This window comes from Anastrepha obliqua, chromosome 1 (assembly GCF_027943255.1).
Source record: "Anastrepha obliqua isolate idAnaObli1 chromosome 1, idAnaObli1_1.0, whole genome shotgun sequence".
In the NCBI taxonomy this organism is placed as follows: domain Eukaryota; kingdom Metazoa; phylum Arthropoda; class Insecta; order Diptera; family Tephritidae; genus Anastrepha; species Anastrepha obliqua.
This window is the reverse complement of record NC_072892.1, coordinates 171,654,592-171,681,884: the sequence shown is the minus strand read 5'-3', so window position 1 is coordinate 171,681,884 and position 27,293 is coordinate 171,654,592. Positions and strand designations below refer to the sequence as shown.

Below are 27,293 nucleotides of genomic sequence, written 5' to 3'. Positions count from 1 at the left end.
TCTTCAATTGTAGTACGAAACCTTCTCTCCCAATTAAAGTACGCAGTCATGTAGTCCGTGCAACCTGAACTCCACTCTCCCATTGAGCTGTCACCTGCGAAACCGGTGAATACTCCAGCAGCAACTAACCTCCCCGCGGATTTCGCTGTCAGATTTTCCGCCATAAGGTCAATAGGTGGCATGCTGAGTTTTTTTTCATTGGGGGGTTTTTATCGCTCCTGTTATGCACAGAGCTGCGAGTCACTGAATCCATTCCAATGGCATTAAGTATATCAGTTTTCTTATCGCAGTCCACCATACTAAGACCCCATACAACAATATCGGTCTAACTACTGCCGTGTAGCACCAATGCATCAGTGAAGGTGATAGACCCCAAGTAACTCCCAGCATTCAATTACGTACGTTCAGCGCATTACTGATCTTTTTCACTCTTCCGCCAACATTGTGCTTCCAGAGCAATTTACTGTCTAGTATTACTCCGAGGTACCTCGCATGATCTTTGTGATGTAGTTCGTTGTTGCTTAGCTTCGGAAGGTCCCACGCCGGGACCTGGTAGTTCCTGGTAAAAAGTGCCATGTCCTTTTTTCCCCCGTTTCGCCCTGTTCGAGATGTCCACAGGTATACAGAAAGCTTTTTTAAAATAAAGAACGACGTATATTGATTTTTTGTAAAAACTTTTTTTTTATTAAACTAAAATAGTACCCATCCCGCCATTTAAATTGAAACTGATATGTTTTAAACTATTTGGCACAATTATTCAAGAATTGTTACAGAGATGAGTGCTTATACTCGTACGCACCCAAAATGCAAAAATTTCTAAGTAAACTTAAATCAAAAACTTTCTACTACTTGGTACTAAAAAATTATACACCTCTCCTTAGGCTTCAGTTTACTCTCGCCGCTACATTTGAACTCCTTTGCAAACTCGGCCAGATTCGCAACCGCGCCATTTACACGCAACGCTTCCGGCAGGACGTCATATTCCGGCAATTCCGCAGCATTATCAGCACAGAAGAGCTGCGCGTAAGCGAGGAAAAACTGCTGCATATGCGTGATGGGCAATCGTGGCAGTACGCCTGGTTCACGCTCCCCTGTGACACGCAGCGCCTTCTCATATGCGCGAAAAGCGATGGCGAGACCGCCATTGTCTATGAGCGCCGTCTTTAGGCGCTCGCGATCGTTCACATTTCGGCCGCGGAACTCCTTCGCTGCATACTGCGTCTGCTGGGCATAACAGCTGGCACGTTTTGCGAACGCCAATTCAGAGGGAATATCCCACACTTTATGCCGATCGGTTTCGCTCTCATCATCGCTTAGACCGCGCACAATTTGTTGCGCCAGTAAGAAGCTGAATGTGCCATGCTTGAGCGCTACAGGATAGACAGGATCCCAGAAGAAGCGTGACTGCAGGAAAACGACTGGTAATTGCACGGTATTGGTGCGTGAATTGTAAGAGGGTAGCATATTTTGTGCGTTGCGTTGCGTGTGATTTTGTGGCGTATTGAGTAGGGCAGCGCCTTGATGCAATTTGAAAAGCCGCTTCTCATTTTGCCATTCCAGCAGGCTGATGATGTTGCTGTAGTATTGATTCGATTGCATGTTGGGCGGCTTAATGTCGCCTTGAAACAAACCCACCTGCTCTTGCGTTTGCGTAACTTCCACACGCATCGATCGTAGTTTTTCTCTCAAATTCTGCAGCGTATGCGGTGAGATCCAACTGAAGCGCGGCGAGGTCTGCAACTCATCGTAAAGATTGTATTTGACATTATGAAAAAGTGTCTGCAACTCCTTGAACAAACCGGGCTCCTCATAGTTGCGATAGTAGAAGTAATCTAATTCATGTGGCAGAAAATGCATCAGCTTGCGTACGCAAAACTCTTTGCTGCCACCCAAATCGAATTGATCCAAAACTTTCCAGAGCGTGTAATTGGCCAGCGTCAGCTTGGGCGTGAGTCGTATGACATCGACAAGGTTTTTGAAGTAACCTTTCGGCGTTTCATAGACTTTTTCGTTAATCGGACGATCGAACATTAGTTGCAGATAGCGGCTCAAGTCCACAAAATTGCCGTAAGACACCTTCAGTTCAGCAACGTAGCGGTCAAGTGGTGCTTCGGCATTGGTTGCATTGGGCAATGCCTTGAGCAACTTCTCTTCGACTTGTATCACCTGTGAGGCGACTTCCTCGGACCAACCATTCGGCATTTCCGGAAAGAGTTGCTGTAGTTTTTCCGCTATGTGCGCTTGATAATTTTCACGCTGCCTCACGTAATTTTCACTAAATTCTGCTTCGCTCTCATTCAACGCTAGCTCTGGCGCACCTAATTGCATGCGATTTATCTCAGGATGTTGCAGGTCCTTCACCACTTCGAAGGCAATAAACACGTCAGCATTGAATTTACGTTTGGCCAACACCACAGTCTTAAGCCAGTCGTACTCATTTTCGAACCACTCATCGTCGATGGTGAACGGCCAGCCACCCTGCAGCTCCAAGGCATCCCAAATGGGTGCATAGCCCACGGTGTTTATTGCCTTAGTATCGTGGCATGAATCAAATACCGCTTTCAGCAAATTATCCAAATATACATCGGCCGCAGCTGCGTCATTGCTATTGCTGGGCTTTTGTAGTGCCGCCGCGCATTTGCTCACATACAAATTTTCCAATAGTCCCACGAATGAGGTTTTGCGCTTTGATGCCGCAGCTGGGTGGCTAAGCGACCAATGCCCACAGGCCCAATTGTAGAAATCATCACATGGATTGACATCCACATCCATATATGCCGCCATTTGTATGCCACGCGCGAGTTGCAGTGTTGCATTGCTGTACTGTGGCGCAGCTGGCTTGGCTAAGGTGATTTTTCCACGTATTTGCAGCAGCAGCAGCAGCAGCAACAGCACCAAAGTCTGGTAAATGCTTGACATTTTGCCTTAAAAATTTATACAGATTCCGAGAATTCGGTGAGGTTGTTAATGCAGGCAGTGCCTGAAATTGACTGAAGTATTTAATTTGGTGTATGGCTCAATAGATTGCGCAGCGTTCGCGCGTCTGCTCAGCCTGAATTTCTTATCGCCCCATATATTTCATTTTTGTTTTACTTTGCGTGGTGTCAATTTAAGTATTTTAAATGAAATTTATGTTACGAGAGCTGCGTTTTCGATGCTCCCCATGGTCAAAATATATATTAAAAATAAATTATTATCTCACAGGTTCTCTTCAAAGCGCTTAGAAAATTCCAAAAATTAGCCACACGAGCAGATTGGCTATGAATAATAACAAAAATAGCTTCGAAGTAAACAATCAGGGGTACTTTCGTAAGCATAAATAGTACGAGGGCGGTCAAAAAGTTCATGGAATGGAGAGATTTGGGAGAAGTAAATTTCATGCGTTGAAAGGGACAATTTCCAAGCGAAAATACAATGATATACAGGGTGCGTACGGTATTTGAGTGCAACTTGACAGTAAATCTAATTAGCGTTTATTTTGAATTAGCTAATATTTAATGAAACTTCTAAGAACAGATACCACGATTTTTCATGCGGAGCTCTTCGCCATAATGGAAACAGTGGAAATCATATCCAAAAGACGGTTCGAGAAAGTAAAAATTAAAATACCTTCTGACAGCCAATCCGTTCTCAAAGCCTTGAATAGCTTCACATTCAAGTCAAAAGTCCTAATAGAGTGCAACAATGCAATCAACAAACTGGCCACTCATAATCAGGTCTCACTGGTTTAGGTACCAGAACATGAGGGACACGAAGGAAACGAGAAGGCGCGCTTTTATGCCACAAAAGGGGGAGAAGAGCTCTTTATTGGACCAACCCCATTTTTCGGCTTGATCAAAAATAATATAAAACAGGAAACCAAAAAATGGATCCAAACTAAAATCACGGAACACTGGAACGTCACAAGCGATCTTAATCACTCCACTAAGTTCCTGAACTTTAATGCCAACCGAGCCAAATCTGTTCTAGTCCTAGGTAAAAAGGGCCTCAGATTACTTTGTGGAGCACTTACAGGTAACTTTGCCTGTAAGAAGCATACAAACACACAAGCAATAGGACAATCTAGCAATTATTTATGCAGGTTCTAAATCCATGGAACACTTAATCACCAGTTGTGTAGCATTAGGTCATAAGAGACACCGAGTCCTGGGTTCGTACCTACTGGAGAATGAAGACTTACAAATGTTACCTTCTAAGGAGCTGGTTTGACAAAATAACTAAAATTACTACTGTGGGCAAAAAGTAAGGTGAATTTGGTTGTAAAATGAAAAATCTTTATTTATTCTTGTACTCGTAAATCAATTTCATCCCCTTCAAAATAATCTCCTCTTGATGAAATACACTTATGCCAACGATTTTTCCAATCCCCGAAACATGCCAAATAGTCCATTTCCGGTATAGCCATCAGCACCTTCTTCGATTCAGCTTTTATCTCCTCAATCGACTCGAAACGCGTTCCCCGGAGTGGTCTCTTGAGTTTTGAGAATAGCCAGAAGTCACACGGAGCCAAATCAGGCGAATACGGTGGTTGCGGAACGATAAGCGTGGAATTTTTGGCGAAATGGTCACGAAGAATGAGTGCAGTGTGAGACGGTGCATTATCGTGATGCAAAAACCAAGAGTTGTTGGCCCATAATTCTGATCTTTTTAGACGAATTGCTTCACGTAAACGACGCATAACGCTCAAATAATATTCCTTATCAAAGGTTTGGCCAGGTGGAAGGAATTCATAGTGCACCACACCACGAAAATCGAAAAAAACTGTCATCATGACCTTTATTTTTGAACGACTTTGACGTGCTCTTCTCGGTCTGGCCTCGCCTTTAGCACGATATTCGCTTGATTGGTCGGTTGTTTCAGGGTCGTAAGCATAAATCCAAGACTCATCTCCCGTAATGATGCATTTGAGCTTGTCCTGATAGTCTGAAAGCATTGTTTCACACACATCAACGCGACAACTTTTTTCCAAAAAATTGAGAGTTTTCGGTACCAAACGAGATTTGACAAAATGGTTTTCACAGATCCTTGTGATATTCCGATCATATTAGTAAGGTCTTTAACAGTCAACCGACGATTTTTGAGCACGAACTCCTTCACTTTATTGACGTGTTGGTCATCTGTTGACGTCGATGGTCATCCGGAGCGCTCCAAGTCATCAACACGTTCTCGACCCTCTTTGAAGTCTTTGTACCACTTATAAACATTTTTCAGCGACATGGTGGAATCACCAAATGTCTTCTGCAACATGCTAAACGTTTCCGAAGCCGAAATTTCAATCCGCAAACAAAATTTGATGGCACTTCTCTGCTCAATCAAATCAGACATTGTAAAAATCGAAAAATGCACTCTTGGTCGTTTGGTAAACACAAGCGTAAATATATTACTGACAATGACATTCACATGAAAATTGGCCCAGATGTTATTAACAGTGCTGCCAACTCATGAAAAAAATAACTAGAGCGAAATTTTAATCTCGCGAAGTTTGACAAATAAATTCACCTTACTTTTTGCCCACAGTAGTAAGCCCGTAGGGACGCACCATAGATCAATGTGGTCGCAATGCATAAAGGCCTTAGCCTAACCTGTATAATCTGTATAACCATTACTATTACTATTAATGAAACTTTGCGAATTTTTTACACAACATTAAGTTATTATTATCATCATCCATCAGCATTACAGCTTTTCGTAAGCTTTAGCTTCCTCAACGATCTTACTTCATTTAACTAGGTCAATAGCTTCCATTTTACTTCGGAAGGGCCTAGATCGACCACCATAAAGGACCAATTCTATTCACCCAAGTCTGGGTCCACCTTATTTGTAGCCCGCTTTCAGGTTCGGCTTCGTGTGTCTCTATCTGTGCGGCTTCGTTTTGTTGCACTGTGTCGAGGTCAATCTTTTTTTCCGTAGTACGTTCTCAATGTACTTATTTCTTAACCGCGTTCCAGCTGTCCTCGCGTTCGATCATTTTGCTGATTATATTGCTCAGCGCGTTGTCGCCAATCTGCTCCCTCAGAGCATTTCTTTCCTTAAACCATTTGTTACAACTAAAAAACGTGTGTTCGGCGTCATCGCTCAGCGCTTCGCAGTATACCTGTATGCACTAGGAATCGGTTAACTTGCCCATGCGGTGTAGGTATCTCCGGAAGTATTCGTGGCCCGAGAGGAACTGAGTTAAAAAGTAATTCACTTCCCTGAAGTTCCTTTGAACCCATTTGTAATTGATGGAATAAGTTTCGCCATCCATCTGCCACTCGGTTCAGTGTCCCATCAGCCTTCGCACCGCAGAATGGTCTGGCATCTCCGTCCTGAGACGCAAGTGATGACGTGTTTCTTCTTGCAGTCCCATGCATGAATTCGTTCCCGGACCATGAGGTCGACGGATATCTGCCCGCTCATAATAAAAATTGCTGCATCTGAGACAGTGGGCTGACTGTAGGCTGAAGCAACTCTGAGTGCTGCTGTTCGTTGCACAGCCACCAGTGCTCTGGGTTTTAGCACAATTCCCATACTTCGCTGCCGTACAGAAGAATTGAGTTTGTCGCCACCATAACTAGCTTTCTTTTGCTCTGTGTTAGCCCACCGATGTTTGCCATTAATCTACTTAGCATACCCCTGATCTTTGCTGCTTTGGTTGCCGCATGCCGTATCTGGGCCCAGAAACTAAGCCTGCAGTCAAGTTGAATACCTAAGTATTTCACTACTTTTTTGATCACTGGGGACGTGTCGCCTATTTGCATGCTGACCTCGAATGACATGTGACCTCCTGTCATAAGGATGACTTCGGTTTTATGTTTAGCGAGTCTGGCCGTAGAGTCGAGGCCGTGATCCTCAAGCCATATTTGCATCCTTATCATGACTTGGTTCAGCGAAGTACAATGTCTGATCTTTGATAACAGGAGGTACTTCATTACGTCCTCGTTTCCCAACAGACCCATTATCTTTGCTTTGTAGCAGCTTAGAGCGCCTGACGTCCCATTTGGCGAAATTATTTTTGCAGAACTACATGCCAGACTATCAACCCATCTCGTTTTGGCTGAAGTGGCTATGCTACTTGTACCACGCAGTTTGTAGTTTCAGAGGGGTATAACTACAGTCTCCATACCAAGAAGGATTGCTTTACAATTCCTGGGTATATCACTATGCCCTCCCTACAGCTACTTCGGCTAGAATTTTAGCCTGAAATACCCTACAGTGATTAGGAAGATGAGCCAAAACGCTTACTTTTTCATCGATAGACACCAAAGCCAACTTTATCTTCATATGGAAGTAAATCGAAAAAGGCTGATAAGTGCAGTAAAACTTGTTAAAATAATAGAATTAGTTAAATTATAATGTTTAAAAACACTTTTCTTACCAAAACGTGCCAATTGCTCTTGGAGCGAGACTCAGAAATTTGACCTTTCTTCTCATATGACAATCAATGTTGCTAGCAACATTTCATGGCAAGTCTTAGATATGTTGCTGGTGAAGTTTCATGGTGAAGTTAGCACTAATCGTAACTCATAAAACTCAGGTTTACCTTGCTGGGTTAAACTTTAACTTTTTCTAATTTTGAGTAAGACTTAATTTAAATTTTTAAAGAAAAATATTTAACTTTAGTAAAAATAATTCAAATCAGGTTTAGTGCCAAATGCCTTTAAAGTAGGTTTAGCAAAATTACAAATGCAGCAGATTTTGAAACCACCGCATATGCCTTGAAGGCCTCTAGACAACACTTTCATTATTATTTTTTTTTTTTTGTTTTTTCTTCTACTTTTTTGGTTAAATAAGAGATTCTGCTTTTGGTTTCAAGTGCCGCATAAACATTGCTTTTTATGTCTTTCATCTACATATTTGTGCCTACACCTATGTTCACAATAATAGCAGCGCGCCTATTGCCAAGTATTGATTGTTGAGTTATTTTTTATAATTTTTTACTTTTATTTTTTTATAAAAACATAATTCACGCTGCAACAAAAAACTTATAAATTAGAGTTTCACACAAGATCCATAAGTTTTCTTTCTACAAATCGGGCCGTTTCCTACGCACATTCTCTCTCAACCGTCGTATAACTTTCAAATGATATTCTCTATTTAACGTAGAACCATTTGGAATGAATTCCATGAGAATCAAAGAAAACGAGTAGCAAGACTTTTACTTTTGACCGACTTGTACGTGGTTATTTGGGCTTCGGCTCATGGATAGCGCCATGCAGCCGCCTGTTGACTTAACTGGATTGCATATCAAACTCATATACCCATGTCTCATCACCTGTTATGATGCGCTGGATAATCGTTGGGTCTGAATTCTCTTGCTTAAGCACGTCTTCAGCCACCTTTTCTCGATGATTTTTTTTTAAAAGAAATTCAACTCCCTTGGAGTGAGGCGCACAGCCACGCGTCTCATGCCCAATTGATGATGTTAAATGTTGCGAATTGATTCGAGAGAATTGCTAAGGTCACGAGCTATCTCCCTCAAACTTAAATGATGGTTTTCCTGCATCATTTTTTTGACTTTGTCGAAGTTTTCATCCGATGAAGGCGAAAAATTTAGACGCGCTTTGTAAAGGTTGGTTAAGTTTCAAGGAACGGTATTGATTTTGAATAAAATAGAATAAATTTAAGAAATTATTGTAATTTATCTTTATTATGATAATATTGGTAAGGTTCAATTACGTATGGAACAAAATATCGGCCAAATGGCCGCCGCGGCCTCGGCGGCACACCTCCATCCGATGGTCCAAATTTTCGAAGACGCTGAGGCATAATTCTCACCCCTCACTCATAACCACCCTTTGCAAAGCGTTATGTGCCGAATTATCTCATCCTTTAGCTCTTGAATTGTTTCTGGCTTGTCGGCGTACACCTTTTCTTTCAAATAACTCCAAAGAAAGAAGTCCAACGGTGTCAAATCACATGACCTTGGCGGCCAATTGGGGACGTGAGATTATTCGATAATCAAATTTTTCGCGCAAAAGAGCCATTGTATCGTTAGCTGTGTGACAAGTAGTACCGTTCTGTTGAAACCTCATATCGTCCATATCCATATCTTCCAATTCGGGCCATAAAAAGCTGATCATCATCTCACGATAGCGAACACTATTCACAGTAACTGCCTGACCGGCCTCATTTTGGAAAAAATACGGCCCAATGATGCCGCCGGCCTATAAACCGCACCAAACAGTCACTCTTTGTGGGTGCATCGGTTTTTAGGCAATCACTCTTCGATTATCATTCGCCCAAATGATACTTCTGCTTATTGACGAATCCACTGAGGTGAAAATGTGCCTCATCACTGAAGATGATTTTCTTCGAAAATTGGTCATTCACTGTTGCCATTTCCTGCCACCATTCTGACCATGGACGAATGTTGAAATTGACCATGGTTCAAATTGAGTTAGTCGTTTAGGTGTGGTTTACGTTCAACATAGGCCCTTGAAATGAATAAGAACCCTTTAAATAAATAATTACCGATATTTTTTTGACAGAAAGTCTAGTAAGTCTAGTTTTATAATATGTGACCTGGTCTATGAAAAGGTACCTTACGTGTCAAAAAATCACTTTTCACTTTTTTGTTGATTCGAATAGTGTGTGAAAGGCTCTTTAAAATGGTGAAACCCAGTTTTAAGAAAGAAAAGCACACGTGGATGGATTTACAACGAATGACTTAAACTTTATTTCCAGGTTTTGACAAGTACATGAAAGGTTGCCAGATTTGATAACTACATCAATAGTTTGAATACAAATATTTAGTACTGGATGATGTTAGAATTTACATTTTGATATACATTCTCAGCACCCAGGAAGTCATAATTTGCTTAAAAGTTTGTTAAAAGTCATTTTTTGTCATGATACAAATTAGAATAACGAAGACAATAATTTGTGCAAATTAAAAACTGAACCATTCCTGGACAGTCTGAGGTGTAATGAATACGATACTGAAGTCCGTTTTCAAAAAATTTGTTACAAAAAATGTATTCATAACTTTATAAATGGTGTTTTTTAAGGATTTGTCAAAATTTTTGTCACGAATTGTGGCATTGTTTCAACATCAAAAGTTAATTAAAATATTTAAAAACTGTTATTCGGGGGTTTGCGAGGTCGCTGAATATGAATATGAAGTGAGATTATTTAAAATCAAAATGGCAGATCCAATATGTCGGACATGTTTTTAACATTTAACGGATACTCTTAAGAATCAAGACACGGGGGTTTTTGGCGTTGCTGATTACGAATCAGATATCAGATTTCCGAAATTCAATATGGCGGATATATTTTTTTCAAAATTCATCAGATCCGCTTGAAACTTTTCACTCGGGGGTTCTGGAGGTCGCTGATAACGAATCTGTTGTGAGATTTAAAAAAATCAAAATAGCTGATCCAATATGGCGGACAAATTAATGTGTAAAAAAGCATCGAATTCTTTCTAAACTCGTAACGTAGGGGTTTTTGGTGCGAATCCAATATCAAATTTAAAAGATTCTAAATGATGGATCCAATATGGTTTTCGAAACTCAAAATTCATCGGATTCGTTTGAAATTTTTTAGTCGGGGATTTTTAGGGCCTTTGATTTTTTGACAAGTTTATTAAAAGGTTTTTCAGAGTGAGGAAAAAAATTGTAGAAGTACTACTACGGCACTAAACTCCTCGTCAACACTCATTTTTCATTATTTTGTGAACAAAAGACTAACAGAAATGATTACATAAACGTAGTAACAGAAAACCCACGAAGTAGAATAAGGCGACGTAACGCAGCTGTCAACTGTAAAATTGTCAATTTGCATCATATTCGTAGTCAGTGGCTTTAAAAACCTTTGCAAACATGTGTCACTTATTTATAGTTATTGTTGCTATTTGGATAACTTAAATTATTTTTTCTATGTTTGGAGCGCCATCTTGGATATGCCATTTAAAATTTTGCAAATTTGACACCAGAATCGTATTCAGTACTTCGAAAAATTTTTGTCACCGGGTCTTATAAGTTTTTTTTGGCATGAATGTCGGTACAAAAGCTAACTTATTTTTTAAAACGATTTCTGCGATTTGCATTAACTTTTTCTTATTTATTTATATATGAAAAAAAATGTTTTTCACTGCTTCTGTGATTTTATTGATACCGTGATCTATGTTGAAGAAAATAAGTCAAACCGGATTGAAAAATATTAATTTAAAAAAAAAAAATACGTGTCTAACGGTTAGACGGGATAGAAGTGAAACCTTCCGTAAAACAAACTGAGAGAGAATGAGACGAAAGCAGCATTAGGAGCGGGATAATTATAGGTTCATTATAATATTGCTATAAAGTTCATATTTTATTTTCTTCATTTTATTATTATTCATCCTCAATGTTTTCAATTTCAACAAATGATACGAGTGGCTTATGATAGATAAAATATGATACAAATGCTTTGGTTTCGATGTTGTCAATAAAAAAAAATACCCAAACGGACCGAAGAAACAGACTTACAAATTTCTTCCATTTTCGTCTACTTGTATTCATATAAAAATTTATGGCTCTTCCCGCCAAACCTAATTGTATTAGTATGTTTCTTCTTGTATTTATTCAAGGCCGAAATCCCGGCGGTACTGCAATACCAGGTCAACCCGTGGCAGAGGTGGAGCAAGCCGCCCCTAAAACACTCCGCCCATTTCCAAAAATCAGTTTAACATTTGTTGTCCTCCGATGGAGGATCTATCAGATGTTAAGCTGATACGAACAGATACCACACTACCTACTTCAATAGATTTTCTAATAAACCTTTTGAGAATTACACGCTCACAAAAATTATTTATATCAACATATAATATAACGCTTCGTAACTAAATAACTTTTAGGCCAGCGATGACAGCATAGCGCAGTAGCCGAGCGACTAGCAATGTGAGCTTCCGATCCAAAATCCTTGGTTCGAATCGCAAGAAAAAATAAAAGTTATTTTTATTTAGTTCGTCGCTACGTTTATATCAACATATAATATAACGCTTCGTAGCCAAGAGGGTCGCTTTTTCGTTTCACTTTTCCTCAAACCACTCCCAACGATTCTAAAGAAGTTTTCACTTCAAAAAAGTTACAAGGGTTTTTAGAAGTTTAAACTTTAACTGCTGTTTTCTCGAAAACTTGTTTTCGCACGTAAGGTAGACCTGGTCACATATATTTTTAAACGAGCTTTACAACTCATTTGAATCAGTTACATTCAAGCTGTAAAATTACTTCTACTTATAAATTATGGAGGCATAGCTTTAGTGTTACATTAATTCTCGTTGGTTAAGCACAGAATTGTCAATAGTCTCTAAATGAACTATTGTTACTTAAGTAAAAATAATAATAAAGTAAATAAATAAATAATCAAAACTTATTTGACGTGCTGCTGTTATTCTGTCCTCAGATGTACCTGTACTCATACATACATATGAAGTATTTATGCCGCTTAACAAGCAACTTGAAGCATACCTCAGAGTATTGTAACTAACTACATACAGACATGCATACGCGCACACATACATACATACATCTACATTTATGCAAAGAAAGCAATAGAGAAGCTGCTGTGGCATGCAAGTGCAAGAACAAGTGGCAAGCATAAGTGGAAGTATTTATGCAACGCCTGCAGTGTACGAGTGTATGAGTATTTGCGAAGACTGCGCAGTTCATATGGAACGAAAGCATGCACACTTGCAACTTACTGTCTGCAACACTTTTTACCCCTGCTTAGTTAATTTAACTTTTCTTCGTCTCCTGCTTCTTCTTCTTCTTCCACTTTTACTGCTTGTATCTACTGCTTCTTGTGCTTATTTTTGACTGTCTCTTGCATAAATGCGCATTTCAAGCGCATCACAGTTGCGGTTAATGTTTATTTCTGAGTGTCGTCTTGCCATGTTAGGTAACAGTTTTTTGTTTTTGTTGTTGTTGTTGCATTTTTATTTTTTTTTTGTATTTATGCAATTTTACGCGTTGCACAAGAACAAAGCCAGTAAGCAACTTTGCGCTGTTGTTGTAGGTGCTTATACATGTATGTGTATGCATGTGTGTGTATGTATGTATAGGTGTGCACATGTGAAGAGTTCCAAAGTGAATGTTGTTAGGCAGACAGCTGGCAACGTTGGCAGGTTGTTCGCACGAGGCGTAGCTCGGTTTCAGCTGTGGGAAGCGGGTGGCGTGTGGAAATTTTATTAAAAATTGCTTGCATTTAATATTAAACTTAAGACATACGATTTCTATTGCCACCCCACAGGACTGTCTTGCCGTTTTTGTTGCTTTTTTGCCTTCACGTGATTTTGCAAAGCGACCGCAAAGCGACACGACTGGCATCTCATTAAGCGCATCTGGGAAATTTTAGTTGCTCTTTCGTTTTTTTTTTTTTGTTTTGGTATTTTACCGCATTTATGTGCGAAAATTATGCATCAAAAGCTTGACGATTGGAATAATTTTAGAACGGAAAAAAGCAACAAAATGGGAAAAACTCAACGTCAAGCCGGAAAGTGTTATAACGGCAGATAGCCATAAAACGGGAATGTGGCGAAGTTTTTCCTTATTAAAGGAGGGGTAAGAGAGTCCACAGAATGAAGATTAGAAGTCGTGAAATTATATACGTATTTATTTCTCAGTTGTATATCTATATATATAAAAATTCAGGCGTTTTTCGCGTTGTGATGAACTTTACGGAGAATGGGTCAACCGATTTTGACCAAATTTGTAGGCTTTGTTTGGACTATTCAGTAGATGGTTTGTATTTTGAAATTTTAAGAATCGGATACCAGGGTCTCGAGAAATAGGCCAAAACGTGGACCAGGGTAACCCTAGGATGTGTTTGTACAATATGGGTAGCAAATGGGAGCTGTTGATGATTGCTATAGTATAGAGTATTTTTAATGCCAACCCGTAACTAGGGTCTCGAGATATAGACCAAAACGTGGACCTGGACCCTAGGATGTGTTTGAACCACATGAGTATCCATTGTAAGTTGTCGATAAATGCTAATGAAAAGAGGACTTTTCTTTTCGCGGGGTAACTAAGGACTCCAGATATAGACCAAATGGGAACTCGCCTTCAGATAAAAAGATTATATTGTTATGTGATTGAATATACCATTTTAACTGGTTGTAGTACATAGGAGGATGGTTCCATGTGTAGAAGTCCACGCAAGTGGGGAAAGTTACTGATCGCCATTCACTTGGGAATGGCCAGGACGATTCAAAGCTGCATTCGACAGTACGGAAAGGAGTTACCTGTATGCCGCGATGTCTGAATTTGGTATCCCCTCAAAACTAATACGGCTATGCAAGATGACGTTGCTCAACACCAGCAGCGCCGTCAGAATTGGGACGGACCTCTCCGAGCCGTTTGACACCAAACGAGGTTTCAGACAGGGTGACTCGCTGTCGTGTGACTTCTTTAACCTGATGTTGGAGAGCATCGTACGAGCCGCAGAACTTAATCGCTCAGGCACAATTTTTTATAAGAGCGTACAATTGCTGGCGTATGCCGATGATATTGAAATCATCGCCCTTAACAACCGCGCTGTTAGTTCTGCCTTCTCCAAACTGGACAAAGAGGCAAAGCGACTGGGTCTGGTGGTGAACGAGGACAAAACGAAGTACCTCCTGTCTTCTAACAAACAGTCGGCGCATTCGCATATCGGCACCCACGTCACTGTAGACAGTTATAATTTCGGGGTTGTAAAAGGCTTCGGCTATTTAGGAACCAGCATTAACACCGATAACAATGTCAGCCTTGAAATCCAACGTAGAATCTCTCTTGCCAACAAGTGCTACTTAGGACTAAGTAGGCAACTGAGTAGTAAAGTCCTCTCTCGACGAACAAAACTAACACTCTACAAGTCTCTCATCATGCCCGTCCTAACGTATGGCGCAGAAGCTTGGACGATGACAACATCCGATGAAGAGACGCTTGGAGTGTTTGAGAGAAAGATTCTGCGTAAGATTTTTGGACCTTAGCACGTTGGCAACAGCGAATATCGCAGACGATGGAACGATGAGCTTTACGACGACATAGACATAGCGCAGCGAATAAAGTTCCAGCGGCTACGTTGGCTGGGTCATGTCGTCCGAATGAATACAAACGCTCCGGCTTTGAAAGTATTCGATGCGGTACCAGCTGGTGGTAGCAGAGGAAGAGGGCGGCCTCCTCTGCGTTGGAAAGATCAGGTGGAGAAGGACCTGGCTTCACTTGGTGTGTCCAACTGGCGCCGATTAGCACGAGAAAGAAACGACCGGCGCGCTTTGTTAAACTCGGCCAAAATCGCGTAAGCGCTTATAGCGCCAATTAAGAAGAAGAAGTACATAAGAATGCAGTCTCTTAACCTGAAGGCGAGTTAGTTAACGTAAATGGCCCAAAATCATTTCAAGAATTAGTGGCCCTTTACGAGTAACATTGTGACAATGAAGCCTTCCAGGTGGTGAAGGATTTGAATTCCACATCTTATCATCTTTCGACCTGTATATAAGGCCCTGGGTAATAGATGTGCTGCACGATTCCATTGTGGTTGAAGCCTGAAGGGCGATAGCTTCTCTATACAAATCCTCAATATCATCATGGTTTTCATCCAGAACAGCCTCTAACTCGATTTCCTGTTCTATATCTGCTGCTTCACCGGAGTCATCTTCATCTGAAAAATAATCATCATCTTCTACGTCGCCACTTGTTTCAAATGGATAGGACTCCTGTCCCATAATGTCTTCAATTTGTGCCTGAAGTGGCTGACGTTCTTCCGGACTCACATTTGCTGCACTAAGCTTACGAAGCAAGCACGTCATCACATCAACTTCACCCATATTTACTTGTTCGATTTTATTTAAAAAAACACTTCCCACTAATTAAAAAACACGTGTTCACTTTAATTTTCAAATGTCAACTAAAAAATTATCTCTGCCGCTGCCTCCGCTAACAGTTTAGTTGTTTACACCTAACGGTTAACCAATTGACATGAGAAGCTTAAATGGGTCAGCACAGTCCCATGTGAGCTTAATTAACGAAATTAGTTTAAAATTATTATTTTTACAACAAATATAGCAAAAATCTTAGTTTTGCTACTTCATTGTGTTTAGCACACTACATTTTAGGAAGTCATGGACTAAGAAGCCTCAGATACTAAAAATAAAAGATCTACATGGCTCAAAATCACCAAGGTTGCGAATTTCAAAATCGGTTTTATGAAAAAAAAAAATTGCACGCTATAATGATGACTATTAGTTTATACTGTTGCTTAATTTGTATATTTTTAAACCTTTACAGGGCAGCGCACAGAATTCTTTATTTTTTTAGTAATATTGCTTAGTAGTAAATATCTTGCAGAAAACCATCAATTCGGGAACGTTTTCCTAAGTTTCGTAAAATCCACAAAAACCAAACAAAGCGCATAATTTGAGCTTTGTTTAAAAACATGGGTATATTATGTATCTATATTGAATAAGCAATAATGAAATCAATACATTCAAAATTTTCTACAAGCAAAATACGTTAAAGAAGTTGCTATTATTGCGCATACAATTTAAGAAATTTCAAAATATTTAAAACTCTTATAATCGAATTAACGTAATATAATATGTACAGAACAAAAGTTCTGTAATGTAATAAATATATATATAATATTGAATACCTCCATTTATGCCTATTTTATTGAAATATTGTAATGTTCCCGAAAATGGTCAACCGTTCCCGGAATGACAAAAATGTTCTCGAATTGATGATATTGATATAATTAGGTAGAAATAAGGAAATATTTAAATTATAATATAAACAACGGTTTAAATAACTAAGTTATTTATTTATTTATTTTTTTACAAAACTTATTATTTTTCGAAAACATCAATATCATTATCAAAATAATAATATTCTTGAATTTTTTCTTTTTTTAGTGTCGGTGTTGGAATAATACTGATTATTTACTCAAAACCAATATATGATATATCCTTAGGTTCCAGCTTAAATTTTCTAATATTGTTACGCACAGATCTCAAAAAGGTTCCTCAGATTTCTCCATCACCGTAATCGACACATGTCTGGCAGGTAGCAACATATCTGAAGGAAACATTTGGCTTCTCAGTAGGAACTTTAACAAGCAAGAATGTCCTAGGGGATACGAGATTTGGATGTATATTTTCTTTGCCATAAGACGTATTTGCTTCAACATCAATCTGTTTAACTTTAATCTGCTGACGACGAGATATAGTCTCTAAATCTTCATTGTCCGAGGAAGATGACCAGTATACAGATTTATAAATGCTTACTCTATTTTTAAATCGCAAATCGTTATCTATGATCAAGGGCTCTTCGTGAACAGGAGATTCAATTGCAGGCGTAAAAACTTCCTCAGGTTCAACTGCACTCATATTACAAAGGCTAGAAAGCTTAGATAGTTTTACCATAGCTCTTTATGAAAATGTTCGTATCGATACAATTGTATTAAAACGTCTAGTCCTTTTTGCCAGTATACCTTTGTGATGTCCATTATACCTGGAATAGCATCCAAAAACTTTGGAACTCGGTTTTTCTCCTCAATCACGTTGTCTTCTGGGATTACTTTTACTTCGATAGCAGCATTTTTGAACAAATCGGCGAATTCTGAAGCTGTTCTAACATCATTACCAAATAAGACATGTCTGTTAGCTGTTCTTTTTAGGTATCATCCTAATTAAATGTAATAATTACGTTCACGAATTGACGGACTATTGATGTACGCTCTACGAATAATGAATTGAAAGGTACTTACCATTTAGATTTATTTTATTTGACGATAAATACTCTGACAGCGCGCTTTGTTATTGTTTTTTTCCTCGACTGACGTTAGACACCGAATGGCTGCATTCACTTAAAATTATTTTTGATCTATTATCGATACGTTCACTGAAATGACTTGTGCGGTATCGGACAAACTATATTGGACATTTTTATAGTTAAAAATAAATAATCTTTTAGTATCCTTTCTAAAACTAAATTTTGTATAAAAAATACGGTGTATTAAGTAATGAAATGGGCAGCTTACCTTAAATTTGTATATTAAATTTTGGACTTGTTGCTGAAGATTGTACATTAGGACGTGTTCCCGAAATGATTATCCATGGATGTATATTGATTTTATTTAAAATTTGCTTTATTAATTAGTTATATTGTTTGATGTACACACAAAACAGGTTAGTTGAAGTAATTTATTAATTTTTTTTCCACAAATAAGTCAAGATTTAAGACATTAAATTGCTAGCAAAGCCAATTCTGCACCTTGGTGATTTTGAGCCAGATACATTTTAAGATCGAATGGGTCTGGTCAGAACCATATGAACATCGGAGGGTTAAAAATGTTTGAAACTGCATTATGCGCGGGCATCAGCTGTCTGTTATTTGGCTAAATGACAGTCCAGAGTATTTTTTTCAAGCGCGCGGAAAGCATTTTGCCGAGAGTAAACGCGAAAAAAGAAAATCAGTAATGGATTTCAAACGTAATAGTGTGATTGCATTATATTTGGCTGGAAAATCACAACCAGCGTTTGTTCGTTAGCTCGAGCACCTTAAGGTAAATAAAGTTTTTGTTTATCGTCCATTACTCGTTACAATGATACTGGTAGCATCGAGCAGCGTCATGGAAGTGATCATCGAAAGACAGCAACGTCACGTGAAATGGTTCAAAAAGTGAAGAAGCGACTTAAGCGAATCCCCGACGAAGTGCCAATCAAATGGCGAAAGAACTGAAAATATCTAACCGTAGCATCTGCTGCATACTGAAGAATGATCTCAAAATCAAACCTTACAAGATCCAAAAGGCGCCTGATCTCACACCAAAGCAACAACAAGTCCGACTTGAGACATGGGAGAGCCAAGGAGTTGCTTCACTGAGATGAAAGCGGTCAATTTCCGAACATTGTGTTTTCTGACGAGAATATTTTTCAAATTGAGCAATTCGTAAGCTCGCAAAATGATAGGGTTTTTTTGACCGACCATTCATCGATTGGGCACCAGGAGGCAGCACTCGCCACAGGTAAAGGGTTGAACCATTGCAGCTGCAGATGGGCGCTCTCCAACCGTTTTATCGAGCCTCTAGTCAAGGTAAATGCGAAATATTATGGGGAAAGTAATATAGAGGTTGCTTTGAATCCGTGAGCAGACAAACATTTCGGTTGCTAACCATGAACGTTTCTACTCGGCACCGTCTCACAAAGCTCAAGTGAACCAAGAATGGCTAAAAAACAACGTTTCGTATTTCATAACATCCAAACAATGGCTCTCAAATTCACCAGACGTGAATCCGATGGATTATTGTCTTTGCGCCATCTTGGAGAGCAAGGTTCGAACTAAAATATGCACCAGTCTCGAGGCGCTGAAGGAAACCATTCTCCGCAAGTAGGCCAAAATACCTGCAAGTCACATTCGGGCAGCTTGCGATTCGATTCTGGACCGTCTCAGGGCAGGCCATAGTAAAGGCAAAAGCTGGTCATACCGAGCAAAAGTAATTTGATTTTGAATTTTGTAATATTTTCACACATTTTTTACTTTGAGTTGAATAAAAGTAGTTTTCCAAACTAAATTTATGGCCTTTCTAATTGGTTACACTTCGAGTGCCGGACCCTGTATGGAAGTATAGCCATATCTTTCGAAAATAAAAAGTACCTCATTTTGATATTAAATTGACATTAGAAGAATTTCTGAATTATATGGATATGTTGTGCCAAAGGTTATTGAATTTAATCATTTTTGGGTGTGACTCATTTCACTTTGTTTTTGATATAAAGGTGCATATATATTTGAATGAAAGTTCCAAAAAAAAATATTGCCAGCAGCCAAATCGTTTCCAAAACATAGTTGTTAACTTGCTGCTTTAAAATTTATTTTCAAATTAAATTATTTGCTCTCATAAGTGGATTTCCATAAGCCATTAACGCCCCCAACCTGTCGCGTAATTTACATGCACGTGTGTATGTGTATGTGTGGATATGAGCTTTCACTTCATTCTGCACTGGATTTCAAGGCAGGTCCTCCTATTTTACAAAAAAATAAAATCAAATAAGAAAAATGATTACCCTTTGAGGGCGTTTATTTGCACTAAAACGCTTCCTGCGTGCTTGTTTGTTGCTGATTTGGCTGTCATCAGTCATCATTGCAGCTGTCAAATTTTGCATTTTGACGCAATTGCAATGCGGAGAGTGCAGAGTAGGTGTGGAAAGCGACTTGCGTGCGTGCTGTGTGTGTGCGTGTGTGTGTCTTTGGTAATGACACGCAAACTGTTTGTGACTGCCTCATTTACATGAGGTGCACATAAGTCAACACCAATTGTGCTGCAACAACTTGAAATTTTAGGCAGTGGGGAGACACACAAACTTACTATATAGATACTTAGAGGTACATATTAACAGACATGCACATTAGGGTGGTCAATTCTTTTAGCTAGGATTGACCGTCTCTGAGACGGGCGGTAGGTGGTAATGTGAATATTTATTTTTATTGTTTTTGAAAAAATGGCTTTTATTGACGCGCTTATCGAAAGGTAGTTAGAAGAAGAAATTTCAGAAGTTGAAGACTTACCAAATGATGAATGCAGTGATGTACAGTCCGATTTTGGCCAAGGGCAAGTGCAGGAGAAAAGCTGTGCATCGGATTCTGAAATCGAGGGTGATGAAGTGCTGTCTGAACATGAAAATTCCAATATTATAGGTTAAGCAGAGGTAACTGCTGGTCACCTACGTAAACGAACCTGCTCTCTGCTGTCCAACTAGCGAACATCATACATATACGACTCGAAAGCATCCCATGCAATTACCATGAGAGAGTGAGGGCAGTTAACACCAAAGATCATACATATCGCTCGCAGTTGCTATGCAAGTGGGAGTCGACTGCAGTGAGAGCGAACAGAGCCGTTAACAGCAAAGAGCAATTAAGTGTGAAGTTCACCTTCATCCGATTAGAATTGGTTAATGATAATTCTTTTTCAAATGGACCAGCTTGGAGATGACTACGATTGCTAGCTTTGCTAACCTTACAAGATTACTGTAAATTCTTTTGTTAAGAAATAAATATTTTATAATTTATATGAAGCATCACTCTCCGGTTTTACTTGTAGTTCGACAAACTTTATCAGACGACGACTTTTGGTTATCAGAATTGAGATCCAATCTTAGGAAGAGAAATCATTTAGGTAAGAATCACTTTATTTGGTCTACTAACCCGCCTACCCTGTGGTCGAGAACTTTGCAGCGGTTTTTTTTTTACCGGTGTGGTTAGGTTAAACATTTCTTCGCATCATATAGTAACCCTCGTTCCTACGTGTGTGGTGATTCCATTAAAAACATCCCTCCTCTTATCTTCGATTTTTAAAACCTTAAACCCCGGTACTGCTTCCGGATTGCTTCGAGGAGGTAGAAGTCCAAGACGGCGTCCTAAAAAGGGCACATACTTACTCACCCTGCGTTCAGGGTCGCCTGTTTTCAAAAACCTATGCTCAATATTCTTCAAAAACCCGGGACTGCTTCCGGATTGCTTCGAGGAGGTAGAAGTCCAAGACGGCGTCCTAAGAAGGGCACATACTTACTCACTCTGCGTTCAGGGTCGCCTGTTTTCAAAAACCTATGCTCAATGATCTTCAGCCAATACACCAATAGCTCATGCAGAGCTGTTCTCTCTGTCTTCCACCGTAGGAGAGGGAATAAAGCCAGAATATTGAGATTTACTAATGCCTCATTACCCTCATACCCCATTGAATAAAAAAGTTCACTAATAATTCACTGAAACAAATTCCAAACATTCGGTCAAATTACAAAAAAAAAAAAACCTGTATTCAAAAATTCGATCTTATGGAACGTAAAGATTTTATATGACTCCTATTTTACACCGCTATTTTCAAATAGAGCCATAAACACTACACACCATAATAGTGACGGTTGCGGAAGAGAAATTTACCGTTATATTATGAGCAAAAATGGATCCGAACTCTTAATTAAAACTCTGCGTTTGATAAAACAGAGACAAGAGAAAGTCGCAAAGAGAACGATTCCGCTGAACGCATTACTGAGCTCTTCAACTCCCCCATCGAGCTCAAGTTGTTGTTCCCAACGGTAGTTGTGCATACGTAGAAGTAATGTTACTGGCATTTCGCGGCAGATGTAAATTTACAATATAAATGCCAAAGTGGCCAGCAAAATACGGCTTGAAAACTATCAGTCTTATAGATACTAGATCACGATATTTGCTAAATGCGTATATTTACTTAGGAGAAAATTCGGATGGACTAAATTTGCCAAATTAATTTCAACGCCTAAGAAAGAATTTTCAGTCCGTAATGTACCTCATTTCTTCCATTAAGAGTTCTAAATATGCAGCTAATATACTAACAACTGGTTTACTGCTCTGGCGCTCATTCATTTTTTAACCAGCCTTTTTTAAATGGTTCAAAACCGTTTGATGATGAATGTTCAGTACCTTGGCGATGTCATGGCAGCTTATGTGACAGTCCTGGTCAATCTTTTCCATAATTTCATCGACTTTTTCAACGATAGGTCGATCGGAGCGAGGTGCATCTTTCACATCGAAATTTCCATAACGGAAGCGAGCGAACCATTGTTGTGCTACACGAACTGATACAACATCGTCTCCGTAAACTTCACAAATTTCATTGGTGGCTTGCGTGGCATTCTTCCCTTTTTTATACAAAAATTTGAAAATATAGAGAATTTCTTCATTTTTGAACAGCTATAACTTTTTTTCAACTTCTCCGCATTTAATTATTTTTTTGGTTAAATGAAGCTTAAAATGTCACCTTTCTAACACCATTGATATGACGCAATGTGATTGGTAGCACTGGAGATAGATGACTCCAACGACATCTATTGACAAAATACGAAAAGACTTTTTCGACTACCCAATATTTCAGTCTCAACACACCAAATGTTGATAAGCCAACGAAGAAGTTGGAAGTTAAGCCGTATTATTACCAGACAAAAATTGATGCCGCCGCTTACGCAGATGGCCATTGGCAACATTTTTCAGATTACTTCATATTTCAGCCTCGAATGAATTATATAATAATTATATTGTAAAATAGTTTAAAATTTATGAAGAAGTAAGGAAAGTAAGGAAAACATACTTGACTTCTTCTTGGTATTGATAGGCGCGATAACCACTTTGGCGATTTTGACCGAGTTTATCAACGCGCGCCAGTCGAGTCTTCCTTGTGCTAACCGGCTCCAGTTGGAAACACTATGTGAAGCCAAGTCCTTCTCCACCTAATCTTTTCAACTGCTCTGCTACCCCCAGCTGGTACCGCATCGACTACTTCCAGAGCCGGCGCGTTTGTATCCATTCGGGCGACATGACCCAGCCAAGGAAGCCGCTGGAACTTTATTCGCTGCGCTATGTCTATGACGTCGTAAAGCTCGTACAGCTCATTGTTCCATCGCTTGCGATTTTCGCCGTCACCGACGTGCAAAGGTCCAAATATCTTGCACAGAATCTTTCTCTCAAACACTCCAAACGTCGCTTCATCGGATGTTGTCATCGTCCAAGCTTCTGCGCCATACGTTAAGACGGGCATGATGAGAGCCTTGTAGGGTGTTTTGTTCGACGAGAAAAGACTTTACTACTCAGTTGCCTACTTAGTCCGAAGTAGCACTTGTTGGCAAGAGAGATTCTACGTTGGATTTCCAGGCTGACATTGTTATCGGTGTTAATGCTGATTCGCAAATAAACGAACTCTTTTACAACCTCGAAATCGTAACTGTAAACAGCGACGTGGTGCGGGTACGCGAGTGTGCCGACTGTTTGATGATGATGACAGCAGGTACTTGGTTTTGTCTTCGTCCACCACCAGACCCATTCGCTTTGTCTCTTTATTGTGACAGAGCGATAAGTTCTGTGGGTCGCACGATTTTTAGCAGCATCAGGTTAAAGAAGTCACACGACAGAACGTAGCTACCCTGTCTGAAACCTCGTTTGGTATCAAATGGCTGGAAGAGGTCCTTTCTAATTCTGACGCCACTAACCTAATCCAACCTCTGAAGATATGGGAAATTTTGCAAAATGCCTCACCGGAGGGATTTTTTAACATCTTAAAAAGATCAAAGTGGTTTTAGCAACTTGGTTAGAGTATGGAAATCCAAGGCAGGTAAGGCAATGAGCAGTAGGACCACCGAGTGTCTCGTCTTAGACAAGCAACTTGGCTAAACTAACCTAATTTTGCAATAGGAATAGTAATTGCATTGAAGTTCTTTTATATCTAAACCAAGCTAAAATTTGCAGAAAAACGAAACCAATCAAACTTTCAAAAATTTCAGAACTTAAAATATTTAGTTTTAAATTTTTTGTCAAAATTATTTTTTTTCAAAACTTTGAAAATTTAGTTTTAAATTTTTTTTTGTAAAATTTTTTTGTTTACAATTAAAAACATATTTACAATTCTTTTGGCTTAAGATCCCCGTTACTTTCATCACTAAGTGCATTTTTTCTACTTTCTATCTTCATAGCCATAACTGCCTCTCTGTTTTCTAATTAATCAAAGACAGCTTCCCTCAAAATTTGGGCGCTCGAAATTGAAGCTCTAATCGACATTTTTTCTTAAAAGGTAATAGAGAATCCAAGCCTGCTAGAAATGACATCGGAAAAAGTCGTTCCATACAAATTGATCCACCCTAATGTGCCCACATAGGTGCATATACACCTGCAAATAAATGTGTTTCCATATACAAATACAAAGATAAATATACAGTAAGTGCATATGAAACGCCATGCAACACTTCATTAAGTTTCACTCTTCCTTGACCCCCTCCCTTTGTGCGCGCTGAGTACTTTAAACTCTAATTGTGCATTTGCGTGATAAATACGTCGATTAAGTGCAAATAGATTAGGTCATGCTTATGGAATCTCACAAGCAAAACACTTCCAAGTGCGATGAAATGTAATGCGTGAGTGAGTGAGTGAGTGAGTGAGTGAGTGGTGGAGTGGCCGGTGGGAGGAAGTACTGCATAACAAAATTGAGGCATCAGTGCTGAGAAGCAACGTTTTTGCATCTTGAAGGGTGGCGCTTTCAGTGTTGCGCATTCTTAGCGATAATGGCAGCAAAAACAAAAACAAACAGGCAACCTAGCACACGCATACGCGCACCCCGCCATTATCATCGATAATATTGAAACTTTTTACCCACTCTACGCCACTTTTTCTCGAGTTCCCATGCGAGTACAAGCAAACTCCCAACCACCCCCAGTTACGCGCTGATGTTTGATGTTTGGCTCCTCAGCTTTCCACTTCTTCCACTTGTTTCCCTTTCCACTTTTCCAATTTACAATTTTCAAATTTTCAACGCTTCGTTATTGATGCTTTCATTGCAAATTGTTTTGTTTTTCTTATTTTGGTTTAAATATCTCGAGGCTGGGCCCCGCTGCGCCTGCTCTGCATAACCACCCTTTAATCTGGTTCAAATCCACTTTTTCTTCTTCTACCACTGCTGCATGTAATATTACTAAGTTTCAGCCACCCTAAATGGGCCACCCTCGCGAGTTATTTAAGGTTTGTTAATTCTTTTCTTACTATTCCATTGCCTGAGGCTGTTTGTTTACAAAAATCATTTGCAACATTTGTGATTTTTAAGTCTCTTTGAGGGTGAACTTTGATTAATTGGTGTTGTTATTAATATCAATATATATACATACAAATGTATATGTGTGTATGTATGTATGTATGTATGTATGTATGTATGTATGTATGTATGTATATATGTATATTAAAGGGTTTCGCCTGAAGCCATCCAGATTTGCATCGCAGCTTTGGGTGTTAGCAAATCAAATAAATCCAATAAGAATTTCGTATAAATTATAAGCCTTGTTTGGTGAATGAGTACAACAACAAATATTTTAAATATTATTTCAAAAGCTGGCTGCTGTAATCCAGAGATGTCAGTAATGCTCAAAATTTAATGAGGGTTGATCCCTCTTGAAAAATATTTTTTAATTTTCTCCCGTTACTGCTGAAAAAAATTCGAAAAATTATATCCATGTGAAAAATGTTTAACAGTTATTTTTGACTCACTATAATTTGTGAAGCAACTATACCATGAAGTAAATACTTAATAAAACCTTAAATGCTTTCTTTCGAAGCCATGTTTTTCAGTTTGGAGGGCTGTAAAATTCTTGTAATTTTCAACCCATCGAATTCGCATCCCACTTAAAGCACGGTTCCCCGTTTCTAAAAATAAAAAAAAATTTCATTCCTCAACCCCAACAACCTTATCCTTTCCATCCTTACTCCCGCACCAGTGGCGCCAGCAAGAGAAAGCGGGCAGCCGCGGTAATAGCGCAGACAAAATTTTGCGAAGTCCCCAACCATCTGTGCGATCCTTCTGTCCGAAAAATGTGAAACACAGATGTCACTCCAAGCAGTAAAGAAGGTCTTGTTCCTAAGCAACGCCTGGTGGGCATTCCCATTTTTTTGCACTGGTAGCGGCAGGGTAATCATCTACCCTGTCAGAAAGCAAATAGATTAACGAAACCTACGCAAGTGTGGTGTGAACAAGGAAAAACAAGGGTATATCCATCAATAACAGATATTCTTCGCGTATATTATATTATTGTTATTGTTGTTATGTTTTTAATTAACAATATTTACTACTTCTTATTTGAAGAAGCTTTCCTTTAGTTTAACAATAAATAAAACTTTGGAATTCGTATTTTTAAAAATATAAATGAATTACGTCAAGCTATTTATAATAAAATACTTTTAGAACGCTCACTTACAAATTTTTATTTCCTTTTTCAACTAGTCTAAAACTGGTGACTTTCACCACAAATTAAACTAGATTCTTTTTCTATTATGAACTAGTTCGTTAATAGCTATAATTCTTTCCCGACTTCATTTTGACGAATAACTTAAAAATATTATAATAACTTTTATCCATTTTGAAAGCAATTGCAATTCTCGATAGAAAATGTTTTCGCAACTATGGTAAATAATTTAGCTAGCTCATGAGGCCAGTTTTGCAACATCAAACAAATATTGCAAATACTTGAAATGGAAAAATGCCTTGATGACAAGCTTATCTATATATATTGGGTATGGGAATAAGATTCCGTCAAACAATTAAATAAAACATGATTTTATGTGAAGTACCTATGTGCCATTGGAAGCTACAACTTTACTCCATCTTTCAGGCAGCATGCGGATTCCTCTGACGAAAAATTCGGGTTCTTTTCACTTGATCAATTCGTTGAGTCAGTTTGCGATGCTCTCGTAAGAAGTGCCCCGCTCTTCAATAAGGGTTGACTGCATTAATCGGAACAGATGGTAGTCCGAAGGCGCAATGTCTGGGACAATACGGCGAGTGAGGCA

General features: G+C 39.1%; 1 protein-coding gene and 1 non-coding gene across 2 annotated transcripts; both read right to left on the bottom strand.

Moving 5' to 3' along the window:
- Nucleotides 1-855: 855 nt before the first annotated feature.
- LOC129237498 (endothelin-converting enzyme-like 1) lies at nucleotides 856-2,919 on the bottom strand. Its single transcript, XM_054872293.1, has one exon. The coding sequence runs from the start codon at nucleotides 2,917-2,919 to the stop codon at nucleotides 856-858; it is 2,064 nt and encodes a 687-aa protein (XP_054728268.1).
- An 8,623-nt stretch (nucleotides 2,920-11,542) lies between these two features.
- LOC129236496 (U2 spliceosomal RNA) lies at nucleotides 11,543-11,731 on the bottom strand. The gene has a single exon (XR_008581676.1). It is a non-coding gene; the product is annotated as a U2 spliceosomal RNA (small nuclear RNA).
- Nucleotides 11,732-27,293: the final 15,562 nt, after the last annotated feature.

Bases quoted from the DNA above. Each gene is read 5' to 3' on its own strand.
- LOC129237498 (XM_054872293.1), bottom strand. From the start codon at position 2,919: ATGTCAAGCATTTACCAGACTTTGGTGCTGTTGCTGCTGCTGCTGCTG.